Here is a 12,445-nt window from a genome sequence, read left to right on the forward strand (position 1 = left end):
TACCAGCTCACCAGCCAACATTTATTCTAAAATGAATGCTGACTCACAACACAATAGAGAAAAAAACTGTCACATAATTGAAATGTAATTCGTTTTCGTAAAAAGCTGTCTCATTTTTTGTGTGCCTGGGGTCCGCAGAGCTTTACGAAGTCAAAGTGAGGTCAGAATCCAAAAAAGGTTGGAACCACTGACAAATAAAGTGGTATTACATGTGGTTAAGTTCTTAACTGCAATTAATCATTAACATCTCTCAGCAGTGTATGAAACTCTTCCCCGCTCGCACACACAGATGAGTTACAGTCATAACTGTCTCAGCCCAGCGTCTGTCTGAGTTGTCACATCATAGAGTCACTGGATACCAGGAATTTATTTTATATTTACGTGACTTTCTAGTTCCAGTTACTGGTTCACTTACAAACATCTACCGTTTCCGTGTCCAATTTCTCATGAGTGTCACATTCACTTAGTCTTGACGCCACGTGAGGAACAAACTGAGAGCGTCCAGGCAAAATGATGTATCAAACGAATCATATCTGTGTTGTCAATAAATGTGATCAAAATATCATACTGTGAGGTTTAATTGGCTGTTTATCACATCTGGGCTTCAAATTGTATATTTTTAAATGCCACTTTATGATGTCTGAACAGAGAATATATTAAAGTAAGGGGTGAATGTAGGTGCTGCATGGTGGTGCAGTGGTTAGAGGGGTACACGCACAGCGAGGAGGTTCCTGGTTTGAATCCCTGTCTGACAGTATCCTCTTTGTATGGGATTTGCATGTTCTCCCCGTGCATGTATAGGTTCACTCTTGATACTCCAAGAGTGAACCTGTGCTAGTAAAAATGGGAGAACTTTTGTGTGGTATTAGCGGTAAGTTAGAAGGCTCTCCACGCCAACCATCCAGAAGAACTTATGAGAGTTCAGGGAAATGTGAACCACTAGTCTTAGCTGCTTAAATATTTCTAACAAAGTCCACCCAAGCCCATCAAGTTTAAAAACAGGTCAAGAGACATATTAACCAAAAAATGTCAACTTTTTGAATAGGTCAGCGAGTTGAAACAAAGCTACTCGGTTCATAAACCATCAAAATGTGAAGGGGGCAGAAAGGGAGGTAGCTATGTTCTTTTAGATGTGTACTTTTGTCTCGCTCAGTAAATAAACATTTCCTGGTAATTACCTCGCTCCCAGGCAATAACAGAGCAGGCTTCTCATTCTGCTTGCGTTCTCAAAGACTGTAATCTCCTCTCTGTTCACAAACAGTGATGTATAGCGTGATATGGATCCTTGGGTTTAATACATCGGGCCCTTTATAATTGATTCAAAAATCACTACCTTTTAATCTAAGTAAGGCAAAGGATGCAAAAAAAGGGGTAGATGAAGTCTGTGTCATTTTCTATTGGAGGCCTATACATAAAATGGGGTTTCTGAAATTCTTCACCTTGGAAGGAGTTTTACAGAATGAGTTTGTCAGTGACCTAAAACAAAGTTTGCGTGTACGACAGCAAAAAACAGGAGCAGCCCTCTGACATCATTCCGGCTGCCTCGCACTGCACACAGAACACACACCGAGCACCAAGTAAATCAAAGTGATTTACAGGTTTTATGTTTGATTCACTCACACAGAAATTAAGTGTCTTTTCAAATGAAGAGAGAGAGAGAACTCAAAAAGAAGCGTTATGTCAGTATTTTTGAACTTGTTTGGTTTTTGCAGCTCGTAGGTGGCTCCTCATTTGAGAGCTTTGATCTTGAGTCTTTTTGCGACTGACTTGATGAACACATCATTTGTGTGATTTGATGAGGCTGCATCAAAAAACAGAACTAAAGCTCATTAAACTAACACAATGAACATTTCAGTGACTGTCATGACAGATGCTCAATATGTGTGACTTTCTGTGTTTTGGTTTTCACAGGGGAACCTGAGTGAACTTGGAAAACTGCTGATGCAGGGATCCTTTAATGTGTGGACGGACCACAAGAAGGTCCACAGCAAGGTACGACTGCACCCTTAAGACAGACCCGGCAAACATTGAAAAGTCATGCGTGTCATTTTAACCTCAATACAAAACTGAAGCCACCATACAAGCTGTTTAGCAAGTTGTTATTATTCAGCAAAAAACACGAAAATGTTTAAACTCCACAGTGTCAAAAATGTGGATGTTTGTTATGCATATTTATCTTGGCTCTAAAAGAACTCATTTGAGGTCCTTATCAGCTCAAACATATAGAAATAATTAAACTACATCATCATCAGTTTTAATCATTCTCATTTTGCTACCTCAGAGCCGACTAAGCCGTCTGACCCCCTTAGGATTGTTAGCGCCCCACTTGGGAAATCCTGCTGCTGCCGCATTAACTTATACGATAGATAGATAACGGTAGATAATTAGGAATCAATCTGTAATAAGGATTCGACTGATTTCAGGTGAAGGACCTGGCCAGGTTCAAGCCCATGCAGAGGCACCTGTTCCTGTACGACAAGATGCTGCTGTTTTGTAAAAAACGAGAGGAGACCACTGATGGACACGAGAAGACCCCGTCCTACAGCTTCAAACACTCGCTCAAGGTCAGACACACACAGCCTGAATGTGGATGTATGAGCAAAGGGTTGATTCCATTAGCCATTCTATTGATTCCATCCCCCGGTTACCTCTTGTACACAACGTTGCATTACAACATATGCATGCCTTTATGTTATTATGAAGCGTGGTTGATTACAAGACAGGCCGACTCAACAATTGAAACAGGACTTCTGGTGGAACAACACAGAACATGGCAACTACTTCAATTACTTTCAGTCATTTTAGTATTGATAACAACGGCTGTTCATGTTATGCATACGCGCTTGTGCTCGTGCATGAACCACAGATCGGTGCACTCTGGACTTTGAGGGTAAAGCGTGCTCTTGCATGGTTGGGACTGCCTGGTGTATGTTCACCATAAGACAACATGTGAAGGTAGAAATTAGTTTGGGACGGACTTGATTCTTTTAAAGCTGAACAAATACAGAAAGATTATGTATCCATTAGTTAAATTCGAGTAAGAACCATTTTTCTTGTCTCCAGGGGGGAATTCAAAGCCACAAAATGTGATGAATAAATGTTACATGGAAGTCTGATTCTTAGTGATGAATTCATAGTGGGACTTTACCTGGTTTGACCCAGCTAGCCCAGAGTCTCTCAGGCCATTGTTTTGGTTTTATCTGGCCTGATTGACCCTGTTTCCAGCAGAAGCTCTTTGCAGTCAAAGGCTCTGATGAACAAACTTCAAATACCTTTACAAAGTTAATGACTAACTCTGGAAGAAAGTCAAATACTTGTCTTTGAAGGATGACTAGTAGTTCTCAAAGGAATGCTGATGGGGCTGATTGTCAACTATCAGCTGACAACTCAACAGACTTTATAATGTTCCAGTTTTTCCTTTTATTGGGAACACCATCAAATAAAGGTTGCCAAATGTAAAGCTCTAACAGGTATTTCAACACTGTATTCTAATATTAAACTTGTGATTTGGCAAGGAGGCTGTTCCTTACCAGCAGTTGGTCTCTGACATTTCTTTGTAAAAAAAAATCCCCAAGGAACTGGAAGTTTTATTGATGAAGATGCTGTACAACCTCTAAGGTTCCTTCTCTAAACAATTCGACAGAGAGCGAATTACAAAGGAATTTTAGTGTGAAAGAATTTCAGTTGTTTCTTGTTTTCTTTTCAGAGGAAATGATCAGTATATCATGCTTGTATTTCTGTCTGTAATGAAGTGGACACTTCCAGGGTTACATTGATGCAGACTGAGAAATTACTTCAGGCTGTAGTATGAACACAGTGCGATTCACTGACAAAGACCTGTTGAATGACTGGTGAAGCTTCTCTCTCACACACTTCCCTCACGTTGTTTCTAAAAGTAACTCCTGTATGTGAAAGATGATTCATTGAAGGTGTGTACAGGCTGTAAGTCATTTCATCTCTGACCCCCTCACTGGGAGAAGAACCCTCATCCGTAAAATAAAAAAAATCAAACCCCTGCCCTTCCGGTTGAGAGGCAACAACTGAGCCACAGCCACCCCATGTAGCTCATTTTACCTAAAGATGTTTTTACATGGTGGAGGGACAAAAAAAAGAAAACCAAACTGGGACAGGTAGCTAAAGGATGGGAGGCTGCAGGAGAGCCAAAGTTAAAAGAGGTTGTACGAATGTGCTTGTTTCGTAAGAATTGTGTCAACAATTGCAACTAAAGTTATCCTGTGCTGACGTTTAACACTTAAAAATGTATCATGTTACCTCATACGGGAGATCCAACGACGTATAAATCCTCAGGGCTCTCCTCCAGGTCAATGTGAAGACTTCCAATTCACTTGTTCTCTGGTGTTAATTGAATACCTGATGATACGGTCGAGCTGTACCTCACTGTGTCTCTGCCTCACTGTCTCTGTGCAGATGAGCGCCGTGGGGATCACAGAAAACGTCAAAGGCGACTGCAAAAAGTTCGAGGTTTGGTACAACGGCAGAGAGGAGGTTTTCATCATCCAGGTTTGTCTTCTTTGACGTATATCCCTTCAATTCTGCTTTAGGTCTTTACAACACAAAAAAGAACTCCTTGTTCACAATGCATTGCCAGGCTTACAACTTTTACTTTTCTAAAACATGTGCATAAGGGGGATTTTCTGAGTTTTTGTTTCAAATATTTTTTATTAGAAGCAAAGAACAAAACAAGTGTGCAGGCCAGACAAGACTTATGCTTCATTTTTGTTTTACAGTGCTCCATAGAAGCCAACAGAAATAACTAAAAAACAAACAGTCAGACAGTTTCTATGAGTTTTTATCACGTTCATCACACAAACTGTTTGTCCTGATCTGTTTACTTAATTTAATTTTAAAACACAAAAAGTAAATATTTCACCAAGAAGGTTTTATTGGATGGATGTCAAAACAATACAAATGTATAGATATTTTTGTGCTTTAATAAGACAGGATGAATGTCGGGAGGAGAGAGTGAGGGATGGCCACAGATCAGATTCTAACCCTTGGCCCCTGCAATTAAAACTAAAGCCTTTGTACATTGGCCACGTGACATCAACGCTCAGCTATCCGGCGCCCCTCAAATATTTGTGGAGAAGAATGATGTAAATCTTTTATTGTGTATCTGACTCGTGTATTTGCATTTGTAATACAAACAAGATACTTGTGCCCTAATGTAATACTGTGATCATGTCAGCGGATCACTTGATAATAAACATAAATATATTTAATTAAAAAAAAAACATGAAATTGATGATTTTTTAAATGCGAAATAACACATCAATTCGAGCGTAAGTGCTTTTATTTATGCCACAAATAAAAAATGTAATACGGCTTTCATTAAAAAGACACACTGACGACTCATTATTGTTGAGAGATTCGATAAATATTAATTTGGTCATAAATTCCTCTCTGAGGATGTCATGGGTGTCTTCTACAGTGCTCCTCTTGGGGGCAGTGTTGCACCACACAGCACTTCAATGTCTCAGTGAAGCAGCTGGTGTAGGGTGGCTTTGTTGTGTACATGACTTAATGTGCACTGTGTGTGTGTGTGTGTGTGTGTGTGTGTGTGTGTGTGTGTGTGTGTGTGTGTGTGTGTGTGTGTGTGTGTGTGTGCGTCGGTGTACGTGTGTTTTCTTCCCCAGGCTTCTTCCATGGATGTAAAAAATATGTGGGTGTCTGAGATTCGCAAAGTTCTTACTGGCCAGCTCGAGGCATGCAGAGGTACGCACACACACACACACACGCACACACGCGCACACACACACACACACACACACACAGACACACACACACACACCGATGCACTTGTGAATTACTTTCCCCTTGCGTATATGTCAGAGTTGAGATCAGTTTCAACTTATAGTCAAAGGACAGGTGTGTGTCTGTGTGGATCATTTTGACCTGTTTAAATCATGTCGTATCATTTGCATACATGTGGTGTTTAGCCTACGGCCTGTCGTTGAATTTCTGATAATGCAGTTCATTTGTTGCTGCTGCTGCTGCCGCTGCCATGTGTCAAATGTTCAGAATTCTTCAGTCCAGCCATTTTCCATTATAGTAGATCTTGTGCAAAGTTGGCACTGAATGTAACGCATTATTGTGTTAATAAGACATAAGTAACATTTCTCTTCATGGAGTCACTGATTGTCTGTTCCATTACTCTGTCATTATTTCCTGCTGCAACGACTCAATTTGTTCCTGTTATCATGAAGATTTTTTTTTGTCAACACAACTATTTATCAGCACATCTAGGAGTCATCCATCGCTGCAGTCTGGAGATTGGCTTGTTATTATCTGCGACCCCAAGTGCCAAGTCAAGAAAATGTCTTCATTCTAACAGCTACTGTCTGTGAGCTCCAGACAAACAGGAGGGAAATTCATTACAATATGGAGGATGTGCAGCAAAAGACTTTCTATAAACGTGTTCAGCTTTGCCTGAGTGTTATGTTAATTGTAGTTCATGTTAAAACCACACTAGAGACATATCATATATATTATATTTTTCCTTCTCTTTCAGTCATGCCACTTGATCAACTGATGAGCTTATTTGAGCTTTTTGTATTTTCTGTTAATGAGGCTTTGATTCTGGTGGAATTCATGTACAAAACACCTGAAAAACACCCTAAAGAGCATATAAGCCCAGAAAAGGCGTAATATGGGACCTTTAGATAGATAGATAGATAGATACTTTATTGATCCCGAGGGAAATTCTTTACCATTTCAAAGAGTCTTTATCTTGGATGAATTATATGTGCTGCTACAATTTTGTTTCTGTTCAAAAAAAAAAAAAAAAAAACATATTTAAAGGAGCATAAAGCAGGTCTGGCTTGCATAAAGCAGGACCCACCAATCTAAACAAAGATGTAAGCATCGTAAGAATAACAGTGAATACACATCTGTCACAAGTCACAAACACTTAAAGGCACAAACGTGCACACGTGTTACTCTAAAAACACACAGCCAAGCAAAGCTTCCTCAGTGTCCCTCTGTGTCCACTGGCTTCTGTCCTCTCTCTCTCCCGATCAGTTTCTTCGTCTCTCGGCCCCTCTCTCTACCAGCAGCTGTTGTCCACGGTTCCACTCTGTGGTCCTGACTGACAGGAAAACCACTGCCAGTGAGACACACTCTCTGCCCGTCTGACAGCCCATACCGTTGTGTGAAGGAGCGTGTGTGTGTGTGTGTGTGTGTGTTTGTGTATGTACCTTGCCTACCTGTGTGTGTGTGTGTGTGTGTGTGTGTGTGTGTGTGTGTGTGTGTGTGTGTGTGTGTGTGTGTGTGTGTGTGTGTGTGTGTGTGTGTGTGTGTGTGTGTGTGTGTGTGTGTGTGTGTGTGTGTGTGTGTGTGTGTGTGTGTGTGTGTGTGTGTGTGTGTGTGTGATTTACACCTCTGACTCCATGTGAGGAGCGTAGAGGAAAGACAGAGGGAGAAAGAATGAAAATTGGTCGGGGGAGAAGAGAAGAGGGAGATTAAATGTGAAGGTGAGAGCAGAGAAGGGTGGGTGGGTGGTGGAATGATAGGTAGAGAGAGACAAAAAAGACAGACGCACAGAGAGATTTTCAGGGTGGAGATGGAGGCTGAGAGGCAGCACGGATGAAACGAAGGGAGACTGAAGGGATGGACAAGAAGAGAGGGAGGGGCGCGGGTGAGGAGGGAAGAGGGGAAATGGAGAGGAGCTGCAGTCGTTAAAGCTCTGGTTGTTGGAGAGGGAGAGGTCGTGTAAATGTGATGAGAACGGGAGAGAAGAGGAAGAGAGATTTTGTTGGCAATTCAAGGAAAAATGACACACAGCACAGACCCTATTAAAACGAAACACAGCAGATTCTTATTGGACAGCAGGGGCTGAGGGAGGCTTAGGCCCCAGTTTAACACCCCTTGTGTCAACCCAAAATTGCAAAACAATGATTGGCAATTTGCCAAGTCAGAAGCTGGACAATTCAGGTTGTTTTGCAGGCTGCAAGTATGTTTTCTTTGCATTAAAAGAAGCAGATATGCTTTTGTTATTAATTCAATTTGTCGAGAAACAGGTTTCATAAAACATATGCGCGAAGGAGAGGAATTATGCCTTTTAAATATATTCAAGTCAACTCTTGCACACTGCCTAAATTCAAAAACAGACAGCTTTTGGTACTGAAACGTGGCAACATTTTTAAAAACGTGTTTTTATTGTCGTTTTTCTTGTTTTTTTAGAGTTCTTTAAGAATCAAACTAACAAGCTTTGTATGATGCCACTCTGTTGTGTTAGGGCCTGTGTCCACAGACTTTATACTTTATGTGTGTTTCAGTAGCTCCGGGTGTTTAATATTTACTGAAGAAGCTTTTCGAAGGACAGGTGAACCGAAAAGAAAAGATGAGTCAAACGGGCTTCTCCTCCGCCATTGTGTTGTTAACAAAGCTGATGTCAGAAGTCCCCCCATTCTTTAGTCTCATTGGTCGGTAAGGGAGTAGTGACATTGACCAGTGTGGCAGTTCCACTTTTAGAACAGCTGAACTACAGTTTTTCTTTTTATTATGTTATTGATCTGTGGACACTGGAGTATAACGTCTATGATAATTTGATCTCTGCATTCCAAGAAGTTATGATTAGTGGCCACCTCTGCATAGGACAGTTTCCCAGATGGCTGCAGCTTCTCTAACAGTAGCACCACCCCCCCACCCCCGCAAACTTCTGTAAAGGGATGTGAATAATACTGCTCCATCATCATAGACAACATGAGATAATGGACACCAATTAGTGCCTATAAAACACAGTTTCACTCAAGCAGCTACATACAGTTTGATTTGTCATCATCATGTTACCACCTTTCAAATGTTGCTAAGATCTAGTTTAGTGGATGTGCTTCAATTGGTAGATGGTTTAGTTGGTTGTCTTACAACCAGAAGTTTGAGGGTTTGATCCCAAGCTCCAGCTCCACTTAACCCCCGAGTTGCACCCGCTGCTTTGTTGTTGCTGTACGATTACGTTTAAATGGGATTAGTTACTTCTGATGGTTGCTTTACATAGCTGCCTCTACCATCAGTGTGTGAATGTGTAGGTATGACTCGCAGTGTAAAAGAGCTTTGAGAAGTCAGAAGACGAGAAAAGCTCTAAGCAAGCTCAAGTCCATTTAGCGTGTACCACTTAGTTTAGAGCATATACTGTATGTCTTCCCCAACTGAATACAAATTTTTTTTAAATAGAGATGGGAATGTTTCTATCATCTCCCTCTCACTTTCTATTCACATCTCTAGACTCTTCTCTTCCACAGCTCAATGCGGAGATCTTTATCCAGGCTGTATCCAAAAACATCGCCACCACTGGAAAACTTTCTTTTTTATGAATGTATTACCTCCTTATGAACCAAAGCACCTTTTTGCATGGCTTCAGGAAAAAATAGACAACATGAGCTGTTCTTTATTGGTCTCCTGAGGAAAGCATATTTAGATGCTTAATAATGAAAATGACACAGCAAAAAAACATGGTGAAGGGATATGTTATGCTATCAAAAAAAAACACATAAACAGGGACAGCGGGTGTAAATAGGCGAGCAGGGCTAAGCTCTCTCTTTCTTATTCAATAAAAAAGAGAATATTGTTCTATAAATTATTATGTTTTGATCAACTCAAATCTAGAGGAGCAAATAAATCCTAATAGTTACAAGAAAAACACAATCATATATGCAGAGGCAGTCTTGTTTTTTTAGCCCAAGCACTGTAGCGTCTTGTTCCTTTCCCTTCAGTAAATGAGTGACAAGGGGTAAAGAGATGACCCCTTGGCTACAGACTTTTGACCAATGACACACAGCTGTTGTGTTACAGACTGTAGAGAGAAACTAACTTAGCCTCTTTCAACTTAGACAAAATCTATTAAAGGTGGGGTTGGTCATTTTTCATTTTCTGTAGACGGAGCACTGAGGAAATGCTACTTTCAAAATCTTGCGAGTTTTAGAAAATTACCAACCCTTCTTTAAATATTGTAAATATAATTGATTGTTTCTTAAAGGGAGACCTATTCTGCTGATCCATTTAAACACAGACATGTAACATTACAATGTTGGACGTCCAGCCTAAACCTCTAAACACAACATTTCCTGCTGCTCTGAACGAGACATTGTGAGAACTTTACGAGACTTGAACCTGACGTCATGTTCTAACTAATCGTTATGTGCTGGCCTCGGAGGTAACAACAGACATGTTACAGGAGAAAGAAGGGATACGTGTAACAGAGGCAGAGCAGTTGGCGCAGAACAGTGCTGTGTTGATGTGTGTGTGTGTGTGTGTGTGTGTGCATGTCTCAGTGTGTACTGTATGTGGAGCCCCTGCTGTGGGTTGACACGTCATGCTTCTGCAATACTGTGACGCAAATGTGAAATCACAGAGTGAGAGGCCAACATTCAGTGGTTGCAGAATTGCAATGAAGGCACAAAGATGAAATGACAGCAGAGCCTGTTATGGCGCTTCTGCGCAATCAGACTCTTAAGAATGTATTAGGAACAGAAAAAATTAAAAAACACACAGCTCCTTGCATGCTCAGTTTGATGAGATGCACATTTGTCTTATGCGTAGTTAAAAGCTGACACAGTGTCAGTCAGGAGACGAAGTCTGGTTTAAACAAGACTTTGAGTTTGATGCTGGGTGTGTCTGTGAGTACACACTCTCACTGTGTTCCTCGTCATCTCAACTCCTGCCTGCTGCTCTTTTGCTCAGGTTCTTGTCTCAGACTGTTCTTGGCTACAAACACTGATATGACCAACCTTGTATGAATAAAACATCACTGGATCTATGATAAAAAAAATATATATATATATATATATCCCTTTTGCTGAGCATAATATTCGGGGCATGTGGAATATCTTCTTGCTGAGTCGGCATTCCTCCGACAGGTTCATTGGTTGCTTGGAACAGGAGGTGACAAGCCAGATCATTCACAGAGCTTGGTATTTCACTTACGTGAGCAATGCGTCCGGCCAAGGCTGCTCCTTTCTTGTCTGCGGTGTTATTTCACCAGTCGAGTCTTCCAGCACATTTCTTGTCACACAGCTGAATGTTGTTGCAGTCCGGCCCTGATAAAGTTGCATTTATTGAAGCTTCTTGTTTAGACACAGGGACACATAGACACATATCCACAAGCTGTATTCCCAGTGACTTCAGTGTTGTGATGTTTCTCTCTGGCTTTACAGCACCAGAGGGTGATTTCTATCAGGCCCATAAAAGCAGCGCTCAGAGTCCACGCGGCGTTTAAAGAGATTTTAAGCAAGAGAATAACTCAACTAGTTTTCTGGAATAAAAGATGTCATCTTTTAACACTGCACTGGAGGTCACAGGCCGTAAACATAGTCAGAAACCCCTTAACCTTTCTGTTTAGTGTGTAACTGTAATGCTGAGGTAACAACAGCAGGTACTTATGTGGGCAAAACACCATAGAAGACTTAAATACTCAACACTCATTCATAGGAGTTAGAGCTTTGTAAAGTGTGCATCCTTCTTTTGAACAGTTAATTCTCTTAGCAATAGTGTAATACTGTATTATTATAGGCTTTATGTGACTTTTATTGAAGAGACAGGACAGTGGTTGGAGGAGGGAATGATTTTCAGGAAAGGAGCCATAGGTCAGATTTGGGCACATCCATAGTACATTGTTTGCTTTCAATGTTTTTCTTTTACAATTTAGCATTTATTTTTAAAGGACAGCTGAAAACGGACATGAGACATTGGGTGTTGAGAGGAAGTGAAGGGGTGAAGGACATGCTGGTTAAGAGGGCCGTAGTCTCAGCACATGTGACAAGTCCTCTATCAACTAACTGAAATGGCTCCCCTTTTTTGTAATGTTTTTGATTAATCATATCTCCCTGGGGCCAGTAGGATTAACGTTTAGCCCCTTAAGCTTTACCAACTGTCCTTTGTGCTGTGTATTCTGCATGGGGACAGGGACATGAACCATGACCTGGACCAGGAACTCATATAAGATAAATATGAACAAGAGACAGCCGATACTTCAAGGTCTTTGTGTAGCCCGATAGACTAACTAGCCCAGTCTTCATTCTTTGAATCGTGTCTTAGATAGCCCTTCACTGAGTGCTTGAAATCACTCAAACTTTTCAGAACCTTTCACTGTCAGGCTGAAGGTCAGGGGGATGCTGTACATTTAATAATGAATTGATCATTTTGGAAGGCAAGAAACAATCTCTCTTGTGTTCGCAGAGGCCAGCCAGATCAACATCTACGGAGGGCCGATGAGGTAAGACAACAACTGAACACATCACTGAGGCATAAAAAATGACATGTTACGCTTGTCTTTCTTTTAGTAGTGGGGAACAGAACTTTCCTTTCTTTCTATTTCAGCTTTAATTTCTTCTTGTGTTGTATGATGAGCCTATTTTGGTTGTGTTCTTTTATTTATAAAATGAGTTAAACTACATAATACACAAATTAAAATGCAATAAAGAAAAAAAGAAGT

At 40.8% G+C, this 12,445-nt stretch overlaps 2 protein-coding genes across 10 annotated transcripts in view; both read left to right on the plus strand.

Moving 5' to 3' along the window:
• Window positions 1–12,445, plus strand: part of ect2 (epithelial cell transforming 2) — a 305,416-nt gene that overhangs the window by 210,952 nt on the left and 82,019 nt on the right. The window lies entirely within an intron of this gene.
• The window catches only part of mcf2l2 (MCF.2 cell line derived transforming sequence-like 2), a 121,633-nt gene that overhangs the window by 87,279 nt on the left and 21,909 nt on the right, over window positions 1–12,445 (plus strand). For all 9 annotated transcript variants that reach the window (XM_079351241.1, XM_079351248.1, XM_079351243.1 and 6 more), the window contains exons 22-26: window positions 1,912–1,992; window positions 2,424–2,564; window positions 4,429–4,521; window positions 5,655–5,733; window positions 12,190–12,226. In XM_079351241.1, the coding sequence (XP_079207367.1) occupies window positions 1,912–1,992; window positions 2,424–2,564; window positions 4,429–4,521; window positions 5,655–5,733; window positions 12,190–12,226 (431 nt within the window). The remainder of the gene's footprint in view (window positions 1–1,911; window positions 1,993–2,423; window positions 2,565–4,428; window positions 4,522–5,654; window positions 5,734–12,189; window positions 12,227–12,445) is intronic.

This window comes from Symphodus melops, assembly GCF_947650265.1.
Source record: "Symphodus melops genome assembly, chromosome: 8".
Taxonomy (NCBI): domain Eukaryota; kingdom Metazoa; phylum Chordata; class Actinopteri; order Labriformes; family Labridae; genus Symphodus; species Symphodus melops.